Here is a 25676-nt window from a genome sequence, read left to right as displayed (position 1 = left end):
CAAAAAAATTAAAGGAACACTTTGAAAACACATCAGATCTCAATGGGGAAAAATCTCATGCTGGATATCTATACTGGTATGGACTGGGTAATGTGTTAAGATCTATACTGGTATGGACTGGGTAATGTGTTAGGAAGGAAAGGATGTCACATCGTTTGATGGAAATGAAAATTATCACCCTACAGAGGGCTGAATTCAAAGACACCCCGAAAATCTAAGTGAAAAAATGATGCGGCAGGCTAGTCCATTTTTCTGAAATTTCATTGCAGCAACTCAAAATGGTACTCAGTAGTTTGTATGGCCCCCATGTGCTTGTATGTGTCCTGAGAACAGTGGGGCATGTTCCTAATGAGACGATGGATGGTGTCCTGGGGTATTTCCTCCCAGATCTGAACCAGGACATCACTGAGCTCCTGAACAGACTGAGGTGCAACCTGGCGGTGTTGTATGGACCGAAACATAATGTCCCAGAGGTGTTCTATTGGGTTTAGGTCAGGCAAGCGTGGGGGCCATTCAATGGTATCAATTCCTTCATCCTCCAGGAACTGGCTGCATACTCTCACCACATGAGGCTGGGCATTGTCATGCACCAGGAGGAACCCAGGATCCACTGCACCAGTGTAGAGTATGACAATGGGTCCAAGAATTTCATCCTGACATCTAATGGCAGTCAGGGTGCCATTGTCTAGCCTGTAGAGGTCTGTGCGTCCCTCCATTTATAAGCCTCCCCAGACCATCACTGACCCACCACCAAACCAGTCATGCTGAATGATGTTTCAGGCAGCATAACCTTCTCCATGGCTTCTCCAGACCCTTTCACGTCTGTCACATGTGCTCAGGGTGAACCGGCTCTCATCTGTGAAAAGCACAGGGAGTCAGTGGCGGACCTGCCAATTCTGGTGTTCAATGGCAAATGTCAATCGATCTCCACAGTGCCGGGTAGTGAGCACAGGGCCCATTAAAGAACATTGGGCCCCCCAAAGACACCCTCATGAAGCCTGTTTCTGATTGTTTGGTCAGAGACATTCACACCAGTGGCCTGCTGGAGGTCATTTTGTAGGGCTCTGGCAGGGCTCATCCTGTTCCTCCATGCACAAAGGAGCAGATACCGGTCCTGCTGATGGGTTAAAGCGGAGTTCCGGCCACAAAATCGACATAGCCGATTTTGGGCCATCCGCTTGCTTATGGTCATCTGAAAAAGAAATGGATAGTTACGATTTTTTTTGTTTACTTAACTTGTTATTGAAGAAAAATATACTCACCTTTCTTTCACTTGCTCCCTCTGCGGCCGCGGCCCGCGCCGTCACTTCCTCTTTGCATTGATTCCTGGGAGCTGAACGTCATCGCTCCCAGGAATCAATGCGCCTGCACCGGCCCCGCTCGTCAGTTCCGGGCGCGTCATTCCCTGCTAAACAGCTTCTGGGCATGCCCAGAAGCTGTGGAGGGATGATGGGGCACATTCCACCTACAGACACCAATGATGGGGCACCATTCCTCCCACAGACATCAATAATGGGGCACCATTCCTCCCACAGACACCAATGATAGGGCATCATTCCTCCCACTGACACCAATGATGGGAACACCATTCCTCCCACAGGCACCAATGATGGGGCACCATTCCTCCCACAGGCACCAATGATGGGGCACCATTCCTCCCACAGACACCAATGAGGGGGCACTATTCCTCCCACAGACACCAATGATGGGGCACCATTCCTCCCACTGACACCAATGATGGGGCACCATTCCTCCCACAGGCACCAATGATGGGGCACCATTCCTCCCACAGACACCAATGATGGGGCACCGTTCCTTCCACAGACACCAATGAGGGGGCACTATTCCTCCCACAGACACCAATGATGGGGCACCATTCCTCCCACTGACACCAATGATGGGGCACCATTCCTCCCACAGAAACCAATGATGGGGCACTATTCCTCCCACAGACACCAATGATGGGGCGCAATTCCTCCCACAGATACCAATGATGGGGCACCATTCCTCTGACAGACACCAATAATGGGGCAGCATTCCCTCCACTGACACTAATGATGGGGCACCATTCCTCCCACAAACACCAATAATGGGGCACCATTCCTCCCGTGGATACCGATGATGGGACACTATTCCTCTTACAGACGCCAATGATTGGACACTATTCCTTGCTTGAATACCAACAATGGGAAATTATTCCTCCCATTAGAACCAAGGATGGGGCATTTTCTACTCCCACTGGCCACAATTCAGCCCCCCTAAACCTATAAGGACGGTGAACTGGCCTTTTGTACAGAAAGCCTGGAGATCCCTGCTTTTAACCAATAAAGTTATAAAAGATGTAATAAATAAGACAAACATTTGTACAAAGCATTTATTATGTTTGATTTCCTAGAACCAAAGACTTTCCCTATCATTTTACTAAACTCATCTGGAATTACATTTCCATATGCACAAAAATAGGCTTAAAGTGTACTTAAACCCTAAAAATCAACTTCTCTAATTTGCTCTCTTTTGGTTTTTTTAAATATCTAATTGCAAAAAAAGGGCAAAAAAAGTTCATCCTAGTTAGAAATCTTGTAAGCTGAGAACTTTCTATGATCTCCGCCTATGCTGTCATCAATCACATTGATTTCAGCTATCCATGCGGACTACAGAACACCTCCCTTTAGTTTTTTTTTGTTGAGGAGAGGTGGAGGTTACATAGTTGGTGAGGTTGAATAAAGACCCCAGTCCATCCAGTTCAACCTCTAAAGTGTAGAGTGTGTGCTTCTGTCAGGCGTTTTGTAATTCTGTCCTAGAATGAGAACACTGCTCCTCCATAAACACAGGGTGACAAGTGAGTGTTGTCACCCTAGGACAGGAAGTATGATATTGGCAGGATCACCAGGTGAAAATAAAGGGAAAATCCAGATAAACTGAGAGCAGCCATCACATCTAAGTACTCCAGATGCAATATGTTACATTTTAGTTCTTGGGTTTAGATACATTTTAGCAATTCTTTAGTTATATATAAGTACAATCCTTACATTATTATCATACTATAATTGCTTTTTATTCTTCATTAATCACCTAACCTAACCAAGTGATGTCTCTTACAGAAAAGGGCCATTCCAATACCGTGACAGCAAAGATGAGACGCAGACCATTCGTGTGAATTTCTCACTTCTGTAAGATAAAACTGTCTTTCTCATATTTAAAAAAAAAAAGAACAAAAAACCTATACAGCAAACATTTAGCCATTCAGTTGTTTTTTTTTTTTTTTTTCATTCAGCCAATGCAGTTACAATCTGTCTTCATATTGAGTCTCCATATGCCAGCTGAAAGTTGAAATCAGGCTTGTAGTGGGAGTGGCTGCTCTGTCAGGGCAGAAGATGGGAGGGGCTTAGATGAACTTGCAGAGGAACTGATGAATACAGAGATGCATTATTTTGTGTCTTTTATATCTGCCTGGAGTTGAGCTTGAAAACATGCCTGCTCTGAAATCATATGAAAGTTTCCTGTCTGCCACTCTGTTTTTATACCGGTCCTAGTTCAGACTTTAGAAAGCCATTAGATCATTCAGTTGTGACATGCTTGCCCTTGGTCCTAGGCTCCAAAAGAGCTGGACTCAAATGGGTTGATTTACCAAAACTGGACAGTGCAAAATATGGTGCAGCTGTGCATGGTAGCCAATCAGCTTCCAGCTTAATTGAACAATCTGAAGTTACATAGTTATGCCCCGTACACACGCGTCAATAGTTGGCCGTGAATTTTCGGCCAACGTCCGATTGGCCGATTTTCGGCTTGTTAGTATGATGCTTTCGACAACCGACTCCGACTTTTCGGCCGAATAAAATCTGGTGTGCATGCTATAAAATTTTTGTTGGCCGTCACCACCACGGCCGATTTTCGTGCAGTCAGTACAGATTTCGTCAGACAAAAATCAGATGAGCAAGACTGGGCATGCTCAGAGAAGAAAAAACACACGGAAAGTAGACCAGCACATGACATCACTTCTGAAGTAGATTTTTGTTGGCCGAGAAAATTTGTGTGCAACCAATAAAAAAAAAAAAAAAAACATACAATCACATATACACAATTCTATACCCGCAGTTGATCCAGAGGAAGGTGAAAAACCCCAGCAAAGTATGATCCAATTTACTCCAGCAGGGGATAAAATTCCTTCCTGATCCCCCGAGAGGCAAACAGATATTCCCTGGATCAACTTTACCTATAAATATTAGTACCCAGTTATATTATGTACACCTAGGAAAGAATCCAGGCTTTTTTTAAAACAATCTAGTGAGCTGACCAGAACTACTTCTGGAGGGAGTCTATTCTGCATTTTCACAGCTCTTACTGTGAAGAAACCTTTCCGTATTTGGAGATTAAATCACTTTTCTTCCAGACGTAAAGAGTGCCCCCTTGTCCTCTGTGATGACCTTAAAGAGGTTGTAAACCCATACAACTTTTTTTTTTACAACCTGTAAGAGAAACACTTAATGAGCTAGTATGCATCGCATACTAGCTCATTATGAAATACTTACCTTAGAACGAGCCCCCGCCGTGCCGCCCGCTCACCTGTATGACGGGCGACATGTCCAGTCGCCCATCTTCCGGGATTGCGGCATCCGGCCATCTGATTGGCCGGAGCCGCGGTGATGTCACTCCCGCGTGCGGGAGCCGACAGTCATGGCACGGGGCTCTGAAGAAACGGCACGAGCGGCCGTTCCTTCAGAGCGCATGCGCCAATGACGTCACTGGCTGCATGTAAGGTAAATATCTCCTAAACGGTGCATGTTTAGGAGATATTTACAGTACCTATAGGTAAGCCTTATCATATTCTTACCTATAGGTACAAGTTGCAGAGGAGGGTTTACTTCCTCTTTAACCACTTTACCACCGGAGGATTTTCCTGCTTTACGTCCAGGCCACTTTTTGCAACTTGGCACTGCGCGACTTTAACTGACAATTGCGCGGTCATGCAACGCCGTACCCAAACAAAATTTACGTCTTTTTTTTCTCACAATCAGAGCTTTCTTTTGGTGGTATTTGATCACCTCTGCACTTTTCATTTTTTGCGATATTAATAAAAAAAGAGCGAAAATTTTGCGAAAAAATTTACATTTTCTACTTTGACAGTTAAAAAATATCCAATATATCAAATTTGTGTCATATATTTAGGCTAAAATGTATTTCTTTTGGTGGTATTTGATCACCTGTGCAATTTTTAATTTTTTAAAAAAAGAGCGACAATTTTGAAAAAAAAAAACAATATGTTTTACATTCTGATATATAACATTCCCAAAAAAAAAAAAATATATATATTAAAAATAAAAATGTTTTAACATTTTAGGCCAATTTGTTTTAGGCTACATATTTTTGGTAAAAAAAATTATAATAAGCGTATTTTGATTGGTTTGCGCAAAAGTTATCGCGTCTACTAACTATGGGAAAGATTTGTCATTTTTATTGTTTATTTTTTTTTTTACTGGTAATACTGGTAATGGCGGCGATCTGCGATTTTTTGCGATGTCACAGAGGAGATCCGCCCGCTTTGTTTACACAAGTGGGTGGATTTTCACACTCGATCCCAGATGATCGGGGAAGAGCGGCGGTGATCACCGCCTCTCCTCCCCTGGCCCGACCCCGCTGTGTCTGAATACAGCAGGAGCGAGCCTCCGGCGCCGCGCGCACACCGCCGAGAGGGGGCATTGTCCACTTTGCCACAGTAGCAGCTCAGTGAGCAATCGGCAAGTGGTTAAAGTGAATAACTTAACACCAAGTTCACTATATGGACCCCTTATGTATTTATACATGTTGATCATATCCCCCCCTTAAAGTGGAGTTCCACCCTAATTTTATACTTACCTCCATCTTCTCGCTCCGGGTTGCCTGAAAAACAAATGGATAATCACAATTTTTTTTTTTTTTTTACTTACCTTGTAGAGAAAATATACTTACCTTACTTCCTTCTTCCTCTCCTCGGCGGCCGCGGCGATTCGTCACTTCCTGGCTTTTGCAATGGTTCCTGGGAGCTGAACGTCATCGCTCCCAGGAATCATTGCGCCTGCACCGGCCCCGACGTCAGTTCCGGCGCGCACGCGTCATTCCCTTCTAAACAGCTTCTGGGCATGCCCAGAAGCTGTGGAGGGATGACGCGCGCGCACCGGAAGTGACGTTGGGGCCGGTGCAGTGCATCATGGGACTAAAGAAGAAGGAAGAGGACGCAGAAGAGGATCGCGCTGGCTTCAAGCTGCCCACACCTGAGATGGCAGCGCTGGAGAAGACTTTTTCAAGGTAAGTATTTCTCCTAAAAGGTAAGTGCAACCCGGGACAGATCAGAGGCTAGCCATTGTGGAATGCACTAGCCCTGACTGTCCCGGGGGTATTTTTTAAAAAAAAAATGTGCACTGGGTGGAACTCCGCTTTAATCTCCTCTTCTCAAGAGAGATTCAATCCAGTTCCTCCAGTCTTTTCTCCATGCCTCTTATCAGTTTGGTTGCCCTTCTCTACACTTTCTCCAGTTCCCCAATATCCTTTTTGAAAACTGGTGGCCAAGACTGAACTGCATATTCCAGAAGCTGATTTGCTACCATGAAGATTATCTACTATGCATAGCTGCACCAGATTTTGCACTCTCTAGTTTTAGTAAATCAACCCCCAAAGGATCTGTATCACTGCCAGAAAATTTGTATTTTCAGGGAGAAGTCACCAATGGTAGTCCCCATGTCACTTAACACAGATTTCTATTACAGCTGAACTCTGAGATAAACAAGTCCATTCATCATGTGTATTCTTCTTGATCCTTGGTATACTCTTCCAGATCTGTGCAGTAATCCAGTGTGAGACTTCCTGTAATAAAGACCGCTCACTGCTGCTCTCTCTCCTTGTGCAGGGTGACTGGTCTTGTCCCCGCCCCCTCTTGTACTTTTCTGCAGACAACCTGTAGTAGGTGGGGCCTGTTGGGCCCCTCCTTTAGCCTTGCTCTCTGCACAGGCTATGTACAGCACAGTGATGATGCCACTGCTTCTTTTTTACATAGTGAAATCTGGGTTTGCAAAGGCATTTGATGCACACAGAGTGGGATTTATAGTCCTTGTTGCTATTAAGAAATATATTTATATGGAAGTTTTTGTGCCGGTGGTTCAGCTTTAAATACAGAAGACTCAACCCTTTACAAAATTATGTTTTTTTTTTCTCTGCAGCTGGACTCCCAAATTCAAGCTTTTTGACTTTGGATCTGGGCTGCACCCCAGTGCTACCGCACACAGCATGGCCCTGGAGGACATAAATCGTTTCCCAGCGATATTGAGGTAAGAGCACTCATACAATCACCCAAAGAATGGCCTGTGTACAGCAGTGCTGTGCATTTTTTTTTTTTTTAATATCACTCGGTGATCCTGCCAGTAACACCCTTCCTGTCCTATAGTGACAACACTCATTGCAAGATACAGTCTGTCATTCTAGAACAAGATGTGTGTTAGGACTACAGAACACCTACCCCTATTCTCTTCTCTATAATATAGAGGGGAGGTGTTCTGTAGTCCCCCAGGATAGTTAGGGATAAGATAAGAGTGCAGCACAGGAAGGTATCAGTAAAAGTGATTTCTGGCAGGGTCTTTGGGTTTTTTTTTTTTTGCCATGGATGTATGAAAATGCTTTCAATTTTAAATTTACCAAATAAAAAAAAAAAAGGAACACATTTTTTGGGTCTACATACACTTTAGTTGAATTCACGCTAATGTAGCTCCCAACTGAAGTGGTATTAAACACTTCCCTACTGCCCCGCCGCATATATACTGCGGCAGGCTGGCTCGGCTGCGCGAACCACCGTACGGCGGTTCGCAGGAGCGCTCCTGGAGGCGAGCGTGCGCCGCCGGAGGGGATGCCGATCCACGGGGCCGATGGCCGCGATTGCCCCTGGGCACCTGCGATCGCTCCCCGTTGAGAGAGAACAACGATCTGCTGTTGTAAACACAGCAGATCGTTGTTCTCTCTGAAATGAACATAGGGCGCCTGTGATCCTCCTATTTAGGATCACAAGTCTCTGTGTTCATTTCACAAGTCCCTCCCCCCCACAGTTAGAAAACACCCGCTAGGCTCACACGTAACCCTTTGATCGCCCCTGGGTTAACCCCTTCCCTGCCAGCGTCAATATTACAGTAACAGTGCATATTTTTAGCACTGATTATTGTAGTAATGTCACTGGTCCCCCCAAAAGTGTCAAAAATATCAGTTAGGGGTCCGATCTGTCCGCCGCAATGTTGCAGTCCCGCTAAAAATCGCAGATCGCCGCCATTACTAGTAAAATAAATGAATAAAAATGATATAAATCTTTCCCCTAGTTTTCAGACACAATAACTTTTTGGCAGATCAATCAAAATACGCTTATTGCAATTTTTTTTACCAAAAATATGTAGCTGAAAACAAATTGGCCTAAAAGGATGAAAAAATTTGATTTTTTTTGGGAATGTTTTATAGCGGAAAGTGAAAAATATTGTTTTTTTTTTTAGCGCAATAAATAAAAATCACACAAGTGATCAAATACCACCAAAAGAAAGCTCTATTTGTGGGAACAAAAAGGACATCAATTTTATTTAGTTACAGCGTCGCACGACCGCGCAATTGTCAGTTAAATTAACGCAGTGCCGAATCATAAAAAATGGCCTGTCATTAAGGGGGCGAATCCTTCCGGTCCAGGAGTGGTTAAAAAAACAATTGGGGGGGGGGGGGAATAAGTGTATTTATAAAAAATTGCTTTAGCACAGCCATTGTGAATAATTCCTGCATGTGTCTAATATTTCCTATGATTGTCGACTCCATCTAGTGGGCATAATGTGGTATTGTCCTGAAGTACTGCATTCAGGAGAATACTGAAAAATGCCACTCGATGGAGATAAGGATGATAATAAATGTACATATTAGAAACATTATGGGGAGTGTTCGCAACAGCTCTGTGAATGTTGAGGCGTTTGCCTAGCAAATATTTATAGAAATCGACCCCTAAGTGTTCTTGGAATAAATAACCTCAGAAAGGAGCAATACATTCTGTTCCTTTCCCCTTGCTTGTTTGCCTGGTGTCACGAGACAGGAAGTCAAGATAAGTTTCCCTAACAGGGACAAAGACATTAATACAAAAAAAAAAGACATATGTAATCTTTATCCAGTCCACTGAAGACAAATAAAAAAGATAAAGAAATTCTCCTCCAGATCTAGAAATGAACATTTCCGGTTTGAGCAGTGGGGCGACTATGATATAAATGTGGAGATCGAAGGCCAGGAGAAGAAGACACTTAAAATGGAAGGACTTCGCAATCGTTCATACGGTTAGTGTATACAATATTCTGCCTGCAAAATACTTTATCATTCCTTCTATTAGATTGTAAGCTCTTATGCCCAGGGTATAATGCACTTAACCTGCTTGTTTTTTTTTTGTATTGTAACTGTACTGTCTCTCTTTATTTTGAAAAGTTCTGTTCAAACCATATATATATGTACCATATAAATCCTGTATAATAATAATGAATTCATCATACACCAGAAACCTACTGAAAAAACGTCGCTCATATGTAATTGCACTTTAAAATATGGGTTTTGCAAGTGCTCAAGTAGGCAAAATCACTGAATATTTTCATATATTGTAATTCTTTGGAATTCAGTTTATTAGTGACATTTCTGATAATTTGTGTCCCTGCCCATCCCACAATGATGAGACCTCCCCCAATAATTTGTTTCTCTGTACCTCCCATATTGGGGAGATTTCCCTGCAGTACTTTGTGTCTCTGCTCCTCCCACAATGGTGAGATTTCCCTACAGTAGTTTGTGTCTGCCCCTCCCACATTAGGGAGATTTCCCTGCTGTAGTTTGTGTCTCTGCTCCTCCCACAATGGTGAGATTTCTCTACAGTAGTTTGTGTCTCTTCCCCTCCCACAATGATGTGGATTCCCCCCAGTAGTTTGTGTCTCTGCTCCTCCCACAATGGTGAGATTTCTCTACAGTAGTTTGTGTCTCTTCCCCTCCCACAATGATGTGGATTCCCCCCAGTAGTTTGTGTCTCTGCCCCTCCCACAATGGGGAGATTTCTCTGTAGTAACTCACATCTTCATTCCCCCTTATAACATCATAAAGTATCACAGCTAGTCTGTCCAGTAATTCCTTGCATAATGTAGAGATTATATTATAGAGATTATATATAGAGAGTGACCCTATAACATGGACACATTTTTTGGATAATAAAGTTTTGTTGGGTTGGTATGGTGATTTAGGACCCCAAAAAATATAAAAAGTAATGCATGCAATTTTATTTGGAGTGGAATCCTCCTTTAATATTTTAGGTACTTAGGCAAACCATGCATAGTAAATGTGCCAGAATAGATGAGATTTCCTGGAATTGGTAATGGTACATTATGTTTTCCTAATGTTATAGGTCTGAGAAACTGGGCAGAATTTCACCGATATATCATGTTTTTGATGGTGTTTGAGGTATGTGGAATAGTATGAGTGAGGTATGTTGCATAGTATGAGTGAGGTATGTGGAATAGTATGAGTGAGGTATGTGGAATAGTATGAGTGAGGTATGTGGAATAGTATGAGTGAGGTATGTGGAATAGTATGAGTGAGGTATGTGGAATAGTATAAGTGAGGTATGTGGAATAGTATGAGTGAGGTATGTGGAATAGTATGAGTGAGGTATGTGGAGTAGTATGAGTGAGGTATGTTGCATAGTATGAGTGAGGTATGTGGAATAGTATGAGTGAGGTATGTGGAATAGTATGAGTGAGGTATGGGGAATAGTATGAGTGAGGTATGGGGAATAGTAGGAGTGAGGTATGTGGAATAGTATGAGTGAGGTATGTGGAATAGTATGAGTGAGATTGACACAGACCAAGAGACATGAACGAGGTGACAAATGACACAAATCTATGGACATGGGTGGAAAGAATGACACTAAACACAAAGTGAGAACGATTGGTGGATAAAGTGACAGATGACACCAGTTCTGACCACTGAGCTGTCCCTGATACAATGTACAGGATGGTCATATAGGTACCATTGTAGATTGTAATGATGACATTTTTCCCTTCAATCTTTGTCCCCATAGACGGGAGAACGCGTACATCTGAATGTGGTCAGCATTCCTCAGACTACAAGACAGTAAGTAGAAATCAGCTGACATTCAGACTTTAAGGAATTCCAGTTGCCGGCTCAGATTGGATTCTTTCTTCTAATTCTTTGACATCAGTAAAGTTAATTGTCTCAATTAGGATGTGTGTGGTCCTATATGTCACCCTGGGTGTGGTCCTATATGTCAGCCTGGGTGTGGTCCTATATGGCACCCTGGGTGTGATCCTATATGGCACCCTGTGTGTGGTCCTATATGTCACCCTGTGTGTGGTCCTATATGTCACCCTGTGTGTGGTCCTATATGTCACCCTTTGTGTGGTCCTATATGTCACCCTGGGTGTGATCCTATATGGCACCCTGTGTGTGGTCCTATATGGCACCCTGTGTGTGCTCCAATATGTCACCCTGTGTGTGGTCCTATATGTCACCCTGGGTTTGGTCCTATATGTCACCCTGGGTTTGATCCTATATGTCACCCTGGGTGTGGTCCTATATGTCACCCTGTGTGTGGTCCTATATGTCACCTTGGGTTTGGTCCTATATGTCACCCTGGGTTTGATCCTATATGTCATCCTGGGTTTGGTCCTATATGTCACCCTGTGTGTGGTCCTATATGTCACCCTGTGTGTGGTCCTATATGTCACCCTGTGTGTGGTCCTATATGTCACCCTGTGTGTGGTCCTAAATGGCACCCTGGGTGTGGTCCTGGCACTTTTCCACTGCATGTACCGGCTCGGCTCCACTTGGCCCGGTTTGGTTTTCCACTGCATGGTACCGCATGGTACGGTGTTGGTACGGTTTGCTTTTCCACTAAAGTAGTACTAAAGTGAGTGGGATAACAACGATTCTCTGACCAATCAGTGGCTAGTAGTGACAAACAGTCAAGGCTGCATGCAAAGGATTGTGGAATATGGTACCGGTATGGCCCTGGGGCTTTTCCACTGCATGGAACCGAACGGTTCGGCTCGCTTTTGCGCTTTTCCACTGCTGGTACCGCATGGTACGGTGTAGGAACGGTTCGGTACGGTACGGCATGGTACGGCGGCGCTTTTCCACTGCATGGAACCGAACGGTACGGCTCTCTAAAACAGTACCACCTCGATTGTGGTTCCAAGAGGTACCATACCAGTACCATATCCCACAATCCTTTGCATGCAATCACTACTAGCCACTGATTGGTCAGAGAATCGTTGTTATCCCACCCACCTACTACTTTAGTGGAAAAGCAAACCATACCAAACCGTTCCAACACCGTGCCATGCGGTACCATGCAGTGGAAAACCAAACCGGGCCAAGCAGGGCCAAGTGGAGCCGAGCCGATACTTGCAGTGGAAAAGTGCCACTAGGAACCACAACTGAGGTGGTACTGTTTATGGTACTGTTTAGAGAGCCGTACCATTCGGTTTACATATATTTACATATATTATGTTATCCCTTTCCCTGATATTTTACTAGGAAGTGTGGGGGAAGGGAGAAAACCACAATGATTTATTTTGTTTTATTTTACTATAGAGGAAGTCCAGTAAATCCAATAGAATTTTGCTCTACAGATGATCACAAGAAAAAGTCAATGCATTTTTGGGGCTCAATGCTCCCCCTTCATCAGGGCTGAGAAACTAAGAACATTAAATAAAAAGCTAATTATATAGATGCATTTTAATATGTCGAAATGCTAAGATGTGGTATTATATGAGAACCATGTTCTGTATTCTATGTAGTATGTAATGTTCTATAAGATAATTATAACTACTAACACACCTGATCATTTTCTATGACGTATCCTATCCACATTCCTCCATTCCAACCTATAATAAATACTCTGCCTATTGCTAAAATGTGTTTGGTTCTCCCAATAAGTAGAGGTATGGGATAAAAAACAGAAAGGGGGGGGGGGGGGGGGCAGCGCTCAAAAATTCATAACCAATATTCAAATTCCCGTGGAATACAGAATAATAAATAAATAAATATCAAATTTTAAAGTGCACAGTGCAATTATCAATGTAAACAAAGTTCCAATGTATCAGTTCTGTGTATATCACATTTAAAGTGACCGAGCATGATACAAAAACACCATATAAACAAGTGACAAATGCATAGATATATAAATAAAGTGTTTTGTAAAAAGTTAATATTATATAGTCCTTATGTGCAAAAAAAAGCAAGTGCAAAAACAATTTGGTGCTTTAAAGTGCTCAGTGTCCAATCAAGGAGTGCTTCCTTAGACCGAGATGGAAAAGGAGGAAAGGGAAATCCACCACCAGATGTTTCACACACTTACCGGATGGCCCCTTGGGGTCTAGCATTGGTAAGTGGATTCTGCACACAGCAGTGTGTGAAACATCTGGTGGTGGATTTCCCTTTCCTCCTTTTCCATCTCGGTCTAAGGAAGCACTCCTTGATTGGACACTGAGCACTTTAAAGCACCAAATTGTTTTTGCACTTGCTTTTTTTTGCACATAAGGACTATATAATATTAACTTTTTACAAAACACTTTATTTATATATCTATGCATTTGTCACTTGTTTATATGGTGTTTTTGTATCATGCACGGTCACTTTAAATGTGATATACACAGAACTGATACATTGGAACTTTGTTTACATTGATAATTGCACTGTGCACTTTAAAATTTGATATTTATTTATTTATTATTCTGTATTCCACGGGAATTTGAATATTGGTTATGAATTTTTGAGCGCTGCCCCCCCCCCCTTTTCTGTTTTACATTCACTAAACACATGTTGTTTTAGGACCAGCAGCTCATAAATAATTTTATTACTAGCACTGTATTTTCCTAGGCGCGGTCACGTGATTTATTGAGTCACCCCCTTTTTTTCCAGAGATATGGGATAGATAGATAGATAGATAGATAGATAGATAGATAGATAGATAGATAGATAGATAGATAGATAGATAGATAGATAGATAGATAGATAGATAGATAGATAGATAGATAGATAGATAGATAGATAGATAGATAGATAGATCTCATAAAATGAATTAGTGCAGCCTCATCATGAATATGCAGTTCAATCCTCATTAAACATCATGAACTGCTCACACTTAGGATACCGCACTGATGACTTTACACACCTCGGGCTCTCCGGCGGTGCCGGTACACACTTGTTGGTGGTTGTACCACACATCGTCATCATAGATACAGTGCCTCCAGAAAGTATTCACAGCGCTTCACTTTTTCCACATTTTGTTATGTTACAGTCTTATTCCAAAATTGAATAAATGTAATATTTTCCTCAAAATTCTACAAACAATATCCCATAATGACAACGTGGAAGACGTTTGTTTGAAAACTTTTCATATTACTTAAAAATTAAAAAAATTTAAAAATCCCATATACATAAGTATTCACAGTCTTTGCCATGACACTCAAAGTTGAGCTCAGGTGCATCCTCTTTCATCCTGATCATTCTTGAGATGTTTCTACAACGTGACTGGACGTGACCACCTGTGGTAAATTCAGTTGATTGGACATGATTTGTAAAGGCACACACCTGTCTATATAAGGTCCCACAGTTAACAGTGCATGTCAGAGCACAAACCAAGCCATCAAGTCCAAGGAATTGTTTGTAGACCTCCGAGACAGGATTGTATGGAGTCAAAGATCTGGGGAAGGTTACAGAAAGGTTTCTGCAGCATGGATGGTCCCAATGAGCAAAGTGGCCTCCATCATCCGTAAACAGAAGAAATTTGGAACCACCAGGACTCTCCCTAAAGCGGGCTGCCCAGCCAAACTGAGCGATCGGGGGAGAAGGTCCTTAGTCAGGGAAGTGACTAAAAACCCGATGGTCACTCTGACAAAGCTCCTGCGTTTCTCTGTGGAGAGAGGAGAACCTTCCAGAAGAACAACCATCTCTGCAGCACTCCACCAATCAGGCCTGTATGGTAGAGTGGCCAGATGGAAGCCACTCCTCAGTAAAAGGCACATGAAAGCCCAACTGGAGTTTGCCAAAAGGCACCTGAAGGACTCTCAGACCATGAGAAACAAAATTCTCTGGTCTGATGAAACAAAGAGTGAACTCTTTGGCCTGAATGGCAAGCGCCATGTCTGGAGGAAACCAGGCACCACTCATCACCTGGCCAATACCATCCTACAGTAAAGCATGGTAGTGGCAGCATCATGCTGTGGGGATGATTTTCAGCATCAGGAACTGGGAGACTAGTCAGGATCGAGGGAAAGATGAATGTAGCAATGTACAGGGACATCCTTGGTGAAAATCTGCTCCAAAGCACTCTGGACCTAAGATTGGGGTGAAGATTCATCTTCCAACAGGACAACGACCCTAAGCACACAGCCAAGATAACAAAGGAGTTGCTACGGGACAACTCTGTGAATGTCCCAGCCAGAGCCCACATTTGAACCCGATTGAACATCTCTGGAAAATTCTGAAAATGGCTGTGCACTGACACTCCCCATCCAACCTGATGGAGCTTGAGAGGTCCTTTAAAGAAGAATGGGAGAAACTGCCAAAAAATAGGTGTGCCAAGCTTGTAGCATCATACTCACAAAGGTTGTATTTTGTTCCAAAGGTGCTTCAACAAAGTATTGGGCAAAGGCTGTGAATACTTATGTACATGGGATTTTTTTTTCTTTTTAATAAATTTGCAAAGATTTCTAACAAACTTCTTTCAAGTTGTCATTATGGGGAATTGTTTGTAGAATTTTGGGGAAAATAATGAATTTAATCCATTTTAGAATAAGGCTGTAACATAACAAAATGTGGAAAAAGTGAAGCGCTGTGAAACCTTTCCTGATGCACTGTATAGGCTCTGGAGTAGGAACTCATTGACGATTATGGTGGAGAGCCATGCTGGTCTGTCTTTATGGGTTAATCTGAACTAGTTTTGAATGCAATTGATCAGCCTATCGGCAGGAACACAATTATCAATCTATTATTATTACTAATTATCTCTGTTATGTTCCAGTTTTACTCTAGGTTACATGTTTCTTCCAGATGGTAGGAAGGAGGGAATCCAGAGCTCCAGTGTTCATCTCTCCCAGTATGCGGAGGATGAGGATATTAAAGACCATTACGTGTTCAGCTTCATAGCAGGTGAGAGTAAGCATGCCCCCACAGGCTGCAGATGGTATACACCGGTCCTTTAGGAGAGTTGGATCCATCTGATTGGATATCTGAAAACCAAGCCATGTTTTGTTTTGTAGACAGAGATGGGAAGTACATGCTGGGGCTTGAAGACCCAAATCCTCAGGGGGGGGGGGGGGGGAGCTATACCAGTAAATATATCACATCCTCTATGGACTGGGGCTCCCATACCTTTCAATGTAAATTCCAATTTAGATGTGAGTAATAAAAAGAATTGTTCTGTTCTCACTACATGTATGCCCCAGGCGTGTATGCAGCTCAACATACAGCTAAACCTTCAATCCTACAATAACCAGTCTTTTTGTAACTTTAGGCTTTATTCCGGTAAAAGAATGGTGGTCACATGAAACAGGATATAAGTCAGATAGAATATGCGAATGGGATTGATATCAGATAGGATTGAGAATATGGTGAAACTGGAAATAAACAGATAAGAGCATACAATCAGTATATAAACATAAACAAGATATGCACTGAGTATACAGTCAACAGTTCAGAGGCATACCAGCGATGCTTCCTAGAAGGATTCAAGAATCTTCCACAAGAACATGAGGGACAGTCTCACTCCTCTAAAATGAAGATTGCAAAAGAAAGTTTTCTCAGTAAGAGGTGGAGTTAATACCCAGTGATAGAGAGCAAGAAATATCATTGAGTACTGTCCATCAATAGTCTTTGTCACAGTGGCATCTTGTGGACAATATCGGTATTGCAAGTTTCAATAACATTAATTCTCCCTAGACTGAAGGCATGACAAGAATATAACCCTAAAGCAGAGTTCCAGTCCCCCAAGTCAAATATTTTTTTTTAAGTTCTGCCGTAACTTGTTTCACTTTATCTGCAACATTTAGCTAGTGTGTCTATTCCTTTTTAATTTCAGTTTAGATAAAGAAAAAATTCCTTGATCTCGGAAACTGGCAGGGTCCATGTCCACTGTGGGCATCTGAAGCCCTCTGGTATCTATTTCCAGGATTAGGTGCAGCTGGCTGCCCAGCATGCACCTCCCTATCTCGCGCCTGTGAAGTAATGTCCCCATGTGGCGCTCCTTCCTCCTGGCACGTTGCCATAGCAATGGCGACATCTGCAGAAGTAACGCAAGATTTCACCGCTAGGCGATTTGCAAGGACTCCTGGGATACAGTGATGTAATTGCCTAGGTGACCGCAGCAGGAGGTGTTGCAGACAAAGAAAAAAGGTATTTTATAACAAAAAATAAAAATAACCATTGTTAGCTATTAAAACAGACATTACAAAAAGGAAAAATGTATTGTGTAGCACCCTCCTAGGTAGGTGTTAGTGAGAGAGTGTAGTTTTGGCTCTGTCTGCCTATCAGAGGAGCAGCAGAAAAATCTATATTGCTTTCTGCCTACCAGAGAGCAGGGTCTGTGAGTTAGGTCTGCTCAGTGTGTGATTCATTGAGTCTAGATAGTGTTTCCACATTGGTCCAATAGGGAGGCATGTTGGACAGTGGGAGGAAACCTGACCAATGGGTACACAGGCCTTGATACAGTCCCAGTGATTGGTAGAGACTGGCTGTCTCGGTGCATCATGGGATACTGTATAAAACCAGGAGCACATGTGCTGCGGGGTCTTTGGCTGGTGAGCAGAGGGAGGGTGGCGGTTGCCTCCTCCTCTGTAGCAGTGGCACGCAGTCACAGGCAGTCGGCCTGGGGACCAGAGGAGAGGAACTGAACCCAGAGGTCCAGGAGAATTGACTGTAGGGGTAGAGACACCGGAGACCCTCGAAAAACAGTATCGTGAGTACAGGGAATCGTGTCTAGGGGCCTGACCTGAGGGGGGGCCACACCGGTGTGGGATAGTCAGAGGACGGGTGTCAGTCTGTGGAGTGAAAGGGGATACTAGGCAGGTATCCCAAAGATAATCCACCTAGCTAAGTCGTCTGAACAGAGACTTGACCTAAATTCATCTAGTGGCAAGGTGAATCTGCAGCTTGGCTGCATCTCCAGATAGGAGTCCTCTTCCATTGTGAATAGTTCAATTTGGAGCATCCCACTATTCCCTTCTCCTATCCCTATTTAAAATAAAACACCAAAAACAACTACATACCCCTGGGACTGATCATTGACTGAGCCAAAGAAGTAAATTCTATCTATACAGTATGTAGCGTCATTGTTCTGGAAAAGCTTCCTGATGATGAAAAGATAGGACCATTCCTGTATGATGGGTGTCAGCATGACAGATTGTAGTCTACATCAGGGGCGAATGTGTTAGGCTCCATTCACATTATAGGTGTTTCGGATGGCGGGCTGAATTGCCGCTATTTTGCCCACGATCCCGAACCATTGCAAGTCGCGGGACGCCTGTGTAATTCCCCTGACTTGCAATGGCAACCCAAACATGGCGCGATTTTGCAGCGATCGTCACTTGAAAAATCGCGATAAAAATTGCGCAAACAGAATCGCGGGACACCTGTCGCCCAAAAGTAGTACAAGAACTTTTTTTGGGCGACGGGCACCCTGCAATTCTGTTTGCGCGATTTTACCACGATTCGTCGGGCAACAATCGCTGCAAAATCACACCACATTTGGGGTGCCATTGCAAGTCACTGGAATCGTGCGGGTGTCCCGCGACTTGCAATGGATCGGGATAGCGGGCAGAATCACAGCAATTCTGCCCGCGATCCGAAACGCCTATATGTGAATGGAGCCTTAGGGTGACAACACAGGAGCACAATTGGGAGACAGTTGTCACCTCATAACAAGAACATGACACCAGAATTTTTCTGCCTGTTGTAACACCTTCATCCATTCTTGCAGGTGGTAAAACCTACAACGTGTGCGCCCAGCTTGATCAGAAGTCCAGCCCCTTTGTCTATAATGGAAAGCCGCCGGTCGGATTCACGCATGAATGTATCGCCGATTTCACACTTGCTCCTGCGCACAAAGGGTGGGGCGTAGTTGAGTTTTATTTCAGGTACGGGTCACCGAGTTATTAACGCTGGCCGCATTCTGGTGATTTGATCGATGTAAGAGTGGAAATATAATTGGTAGACGATGAATAGGAAGTCAGAGAAGTGATTCACATTTTGCATAATTCCTGTATATCCCCCTTTATTAAGATTGTAATACCAAAATTCCAAAAAAGGGACAACAATTGTGGATATTTGTGGTATGTAAACACCAACTCATAAATAAAATAATTCTGGTTTTTATTTTTTTTAATATTAAAAAGTTTTTTTACATTGACAGGTTCTACATGTTGAGCCATTAAAAGACTCATTACAATCTCATAGTCATATCATATACACTATATTACCAAAAATATTGGGACACCTGCCTTTACACACACATGAACTTTAATGACATCCCAGTCTCAGTCCGTAGGGTTCAATATTGAGTTGGCCCACCCTTTGCAGCTATAACAGCTTCAACTCTTCTGGGAAGGCTGTCCACAAGGTTTAGGAGTGTGTCCATTCTTCCAGAAGCGCATTTGTGAGGTCAGGCACTTATATTGGACAAGAAGGCCTGGCTCGCAGTCTCTGCTCTAATTCATCCCAATGGTGTTCAGGTTGAGTGCAGGCCAGTCAAGGTTCTTCACCCCATACTTACTCATCCATGTCTTTATGGACCTTGGTGTGGGGTTGTTTTTTTAGGGGATGGGCTTGGCCTCTTAGTTCCAGTAAAGGGAACACTTCAGATGTCCACATACCAAGACATTTTGGACAATTTCATGCTTCCAACTTTGTGGGAAAAATTTGGGGATGGCCCCTTCCTTCGGGTTGAGGTCAGGTCTCTGCGCAGTCAAGTTCCTCCACCCCAAACCCGCTCATCCATGTCATTATGGACCTTCCTTTGTGCTCTGGTGGGCAGTCATGTTGGAACAGGAAGGTAAAATCTCAAAACTTCCTACAAAGTTGGGAGCATGAAATTGTCCAAAATGTCTTGGTATGCTGACGCCTTAAGAGTTCCCTTCACTTGAACTAAGGGGCCAAGCCCAACCCCTGAAAAACAACCCCACATCATAATCCCTCTCCACCAAATGATTTGTATTTATGGAAGCTATTAAGGACCTGAACACTCATATCTCCATTTCTACTGCATGGTGCAGGTTGGTAACAATAAAGGGCAGGGATGCCTGAAGTTGCTATATTACCGGCTATATATATTAGTGATCGACCGATATCAGTTTTTCGATACCGATATTTTGGCCATTGAATATCGGTATTGGCCAATATTGGCCGATATTTTTGTACATGTCCCCTCCCGCTCCTCGTAATGACAGCCGAGCGGCTTCTCTGCTGCATCGGTTGTCATTACAAGACAGCCAACCATGGGCTATGGACGCCGGTACCGAGGTGATGCCTCTAGCTGCAGGCATCACTCCGGTACAAGCACTTTCTGAAATATCGGCAATATCGGTAACCTCGGGGGCTGATATATCAGGGAAAGTACATATCGGCCCCCGATATATCGGCTTTGGCGATAATCAGTCAATCCCTAATATATATATATATATATATATATATATATATATATATATATATATATATATAGACCCCTGTCAGACAGCACAATCAGAGCAGTGACTTCACTTTTCTCCACTGCAGTTAAAGCATAAGTTCACCTTTTGTTACATGTTACACCAATATGAAGGGTGTAACATGTTACAGATGCACCAGCCTCCGCTGCCCCTGTCCCCTGTTCAGACAGCTAGCGGGGGATCTTCTCCCCCACTAGCTGTCACACTCTGGAACAAACAGTGGCGTGCTGGGCTCCGCCCGCCCGGCCGAGTTATCCATGTGCAGTGTTTTGTGAATGGAAAAATCGACAAGGTCCGACAACCTTTGAGTAGTTTTCAATGAACTACCCCAGCGATGTGGAGCGCTGCAGTGGTTCATTCTCTCTTTCTGTCAGATTGTATCTGCTTGACGGCATGTACGGGGAAAGCAGATACACTGGCAGATCTGCTGGTGACCTGCATGGCACCGGTGATCTACTGATTGCTGGTGCAATGAATTGCGGCCTCAAAAAAAGAAATAAATAAATGCACATTTTTTTACCTGCAGTAAAAAAGGTGCATGTAAAAAGTGAACTTGTCCTTTAAAGTGAACCTGTCTCAAACTTTGGCAATACAAGGTGAGCAGGAAATAAAAATACATAATCAGAGGTTACTTCTATGAAAACTCCATGTCCAAATGATCAGCAGATCCAGGCAGCTACATTTATATGCAAATATTGACTTTTCCTGCAAAAGTCAAGCTTATCCCTCCCCCTTGTCTCCTGAGGACCCATATTTGTGCATAAAGAAGGAGGCAGGGACCAGGTCATGCTCAACTTGGAATGGATTTGGTTTAAAACGATTCAATATTTTTTTATTTCTGCTATTAATAAACTTTTATCTTTGATTTGATAGGAAGGAGCAATGACTCTCTGGCCGTGCTGTTAGTCATCATTCATCCTGATATGATCACAGCAATATCTAATGATAAAATTCCGTTATCGTTGTTCCTGTTGTATCGGAGGCTTTAACCTGTGAGATCTGTCAATAATTTAGGCATGTCTGATCTTTGTATGATGTCTATTCTTATAGTGGGAGGATCCTGTATATTTGAACAGGAACCTCACTATACAGAGGTGGCCTGTCACTGCCATATGGCTTTCCCATCCCTATGTTCATGTAGCCAAGCTGAGACCTCTGTTTTTATTTAAATATTTTTATGGCAAACTGGGGAAATTTTAATGTTCAATATCACTTCATAAAAAGCTGCAGTCATATCTATATAATAAAAAATGTATTTTTGCATCCATCTTCTTGTGTTTACTTAACCACTTAAGCCCCGGAAGATTTTACCCCCATTTCGACCAGGGCCTATTTTGCAATTCGGCACTGCGTGACTTTAACGGACAATTGCGCGGTCGTGCGACACTGTACCTAAACGAATTTGACGTCCTTTTTTTCCCACAAACAGAGATTTTTTTTTGGTGGTATTTGATCACCTGTGCGATTTTTGATCATGCGCTATAAACAAAAAAAGGAGCAACAATTTTGCAAAAATAACAATATTTTTCACATTTTTTTATATGAAATTCCCCCCCAAAAAAAAAAAAATTTAAAAATCAGAATTTTTTAACATTTTCGGCCAATTTGTTTTATGCTACATATGTTTGGAAAAAAAATAAATAAATAAATAATCGCAAAAAGCGTATTTTGATTGGTTTGCGCAAAAGTTATCGCGTTTACTAACAAAGGGAAAGATTTTTGTCATTTTTGTTGTTTTTTTTTTTAACGCGTAATGGCGGTGATCTGCGATTTTTTTTTGCGACATTGCGGCGGACAGATCGGATCCTTGACTGATATTTTTGACACTTTTGGGGTCATATTTTTGACACTTTTGGGGTTACCAGTGACATTACTACAGTAATCAGTGCTATACATATGCACTGTTACTGTAAAATTACACTGGCAGTGAAGGGGTTAACTTTTTTTGAGAGGGAGGGGCTATGTGTGTCCCTAGGGGCGTGATTCTAACTGTGATTGGCTGTGGCTTGAGGTGTAGGAACAGTGATCAACGGTCCTACATAGTAGAACCGTATAATCACTATTCCTACACCGGGGAGAATGACAGGCGGCTTGTTTACATCAGCCGCCTGCCTTTCTCCCTCTCCACCGACGATCGCCGAGTGACCGGTGGACATCGGGTCCGCCGGTCGCGGGCGGGGGGGGGAGTCCGTGACCGTGCGCTCGCTCCCCAGAGCCCTCACAGACTAGCGACGTAGTACTACGTCGCTCTGCCTGTGAGGGGCTGACCGCCGCAGTAAATATACTGTTAGCAGCACAGGATCAGTAATCTGTATAGGAAGTGTCAGTACGATAAAACTGCTCTCTCGCTTTATTTTCTAATGTTACACAACACTGAGATCTTGATGTCCATGGGAGATGTGGCCTCAGTAGAGATTCTGATTGGAGGAAAGTAATGAGACACATTTGGTCCGAATTGTTAGATTCCAGTTCCACTAATCTGGAACCTGAGACAAAAATAAACTGTCAGCAGATTCCGCATCTCTCAGACTCGGACTTTCTCATTAGTATATAAGGCTTTATATCAACACACCACCAATGAGAGCAAATTTCCCGTAACACAGCACAGACCCGGGATAAACAATTCCTTCTATTCACACACGGGGGATCAATTAGTGACGCAGGATCACGCTTGGATTGTGATATTACTGCCTTTCTGTTTAATTGCTCGCAGCAGTCTAATGCAGTGATAGCGATAGCGATGTATGTATTTGTGATCTGATAAGTTTTACTCAAGTTTTAAGCTTCAATTTACAAATTTCTTTTCTCTCAATGATTTTCCTTCCTATAATCGTGGCTCAGTTATCTAGAAGGAAATACACTTAGTATTTATTTGGTTGAGGGTTAAATGAACCCCTAGACACTTAGGGGGTATTTACTAAAACTGGAGCACACAGAACCTGCATGGCAAGTTGCAACCAATCAGCTTAAACTTCAGCACGTTCAATTAAGTTTTGACAATAAAACCTGGAGGCTGATTGGTTTCTGTGTAGAGCAGCACCAGATTTTGCACTCCCCAGTTTTAGTAAATCCCCCTCTTAGGGCCTAATTCACTGTACCGCCATTTCGCCATTGCCGGGATTTTGGCGCTATGGCAAAGTTTAACGTATGAAATTGGTATTCACTGTACCGCTGGGGGACAATAACGCCTAGTGTTAGATTTACTAAGACGCTACAACGTCAGGGCGAGCGGTAAAAACAGTTCAGCTAAAAGCTCGACTACTTTTTTCTAAAACATTGTTTAGTACCCCAAAAAAGCCCAAATCCCTGTGGATAGCGATAGCGATAGCGATACCTGAGTTAGACTTACCAGTAACTCCTTTTCTAGTAGTCTTCCAGGACAGCCCATGAGACCTAGAGCTCCTCATACCAGGACAGGAAAACATATTCCAATCAAATAAAAGGCCTCACCCTAGTCCTCACCTTCAGTATTCTCAAGAAACGTTCAGTGAGGATCTCTGAATGATCCAAATGTTGACCTAAATGACAAATGATGATAAATAGAATCCACCTGTGTGTAATCAAGTCTCCCTATAAATGCACCTGCAATGTGATAGTCTCAGGTCCATTTAAAGCACAGAGAGCATCATGAAGAACACAGAACACACCAGGCAGGTCCAAGATACTGTTGTGGAGAAGTTTAAAGCCAGATGTGGATACAAAAAGATTTCCCAAGCTTAATAGCCCATTCAGACTAGCACGACACAACTTTGGGGGGCAACCTGTGAAGTCACATGCTCCACAACTTCGGCACGACTTGCAGAGACTTCACATAATGGAAGCCTATGCAAGTCACTCCAAGGTCACCCCAAAGTAGTACAGGACACTTTTTCCAAGTCGGAGCGACTTGTTTCGCTCCTATTAGAACAGGTCCTGTACTACTCAATGGACCACAACCGAGCGCAACTTGTCAGGCTGCCAAGTCACACTAGTCTGAATGGGCTCTCAAACATCCCAAGGAGCACTGTGCAAGCAATAATATTGAAATGGAAGGAGTATCAGACCACTGCAAATCTACGAAGACCTGGCCATCCCTCTAAACTTTCAGCTCATACAAGGAGAAGACTGATCAGAGATGCAGCCAAGAGGCCCATGATCACTCTGGATGAACTGCAGAGATCTACAGCTGAGGTGGGAGACTGTCCATAGGACAACAATCAGTCGTATACTGCACAAATCTGGCCTTTATGGAAGAGTGGCAAGAAGAAAGCCATTTCTTAAAGATATCCATAAAAAGTGTTGTTTAAAGTTTGTCACAAGCCACCTGGGAGACACACCAAACATGTGGAAGAAGGTGCTCTGGTCAGATTAAACCAAAATCGAACTTTTGGCAACAATGCAAAACATTATGTTTGGCGTAAAAGCAACACAGCTAGTCACCCTGAACACACCATCCCCACTGTCAAACATGGTGGTGGCAGCATCATGGTTTGGGCCTGCTTTTCTTCAGCAGGGACAGGGAAGATGGTTAAAATTGATGGGAAGATGGCTGGCGCCAAATACAGGACATTTCTGGAAGAAAACCTGATGGAGGCTGCAAAAGACCTGAGACTGGGACGGAGATTTGTCTTCCAACAAGACAATGATCCAAAACAAAGCTAAATCTACAATGGAATGGTTCACAAATAAACATATCCAGGTGTTAGAATGGCCAAGTCAAAGTTCAGACCTGAATCCAATCGAGAATCTGTGGAAAGAACTGAAAACTGCTGTTCAAACACTCTCCATCCAACCTCACTGATCTCAAGCCATTTTGAAAGGAGGAATGGGCAAAAATTTCAGTCTCTCGATGTGCAAAACTGCTACACTGGTGTGACTGGCAGCATGCAGTGGGCAGACCAGACAGCACTTCCTGGATGCGACAAAAAAAAAAAACAAAAACAAAAAAAAACATATGAATTAGTAATT

The 25676-nt window shown here is 43.1% G+C and overlaps 1 protein-coding gene across 2 annotated transcripts in view; it reads left to right on the top strand.

Moving 5' to 3' along the window:
* Nucleotides 1-21993, top strand: part of LOC309565453 (uncharacterized protein) — a 33661-nt gene extending 11668 nt beyond the window's left edge. For both annotated transcript variants that reach the window (XM_082270422.1, XM_082270423.1), the window contains 8 exons: nt 3102-3170; nt 7191-7298; nt 9196-9311; nt 10412-10467; nt 11087-11139; nt 16055-16182; nt 19007-19163; nt 21603-21993. In XM_082270422.1, the coding sequence (XP_082126548.1) occupies nt 3102-3170; nt 7191-7298; nt 9196-9311; nt 10412-10467; nt 11087-11139; nt 16055-16182; nt 19007-19163; nt 21603-21615 (700 nt within the window). In that variant the 3' untranslated portion in view covers nt 21616-21993. The remainder of the gene's footprint in view (nt 1-3101; nt 3171-7190; nt 7299-9195; nt 9312-10411; nt 10468-11086; nt 11140-16054; nt 16183-19006; nt 19164-21602) is intronic.
* Nucleotides 21994-25676: the final 3683 nt, after the last annotated feature.

Source organism: Pelophylax lessonae (genome assembly GCF_965119305.1).
Source record: "Pelophylax lessonae genome assembly, chromosome: 10".
NCBI classification, from domain to species: domain Eukaryota; kingdom Metazoa; phylum Chordata; class Amphibia; order Anura; family Ranidae; genus Pelophylax; species Pelophylax lessonae.
This window is presented reverse-complemented; position numbering and strand designations above follow the sequence as displayed.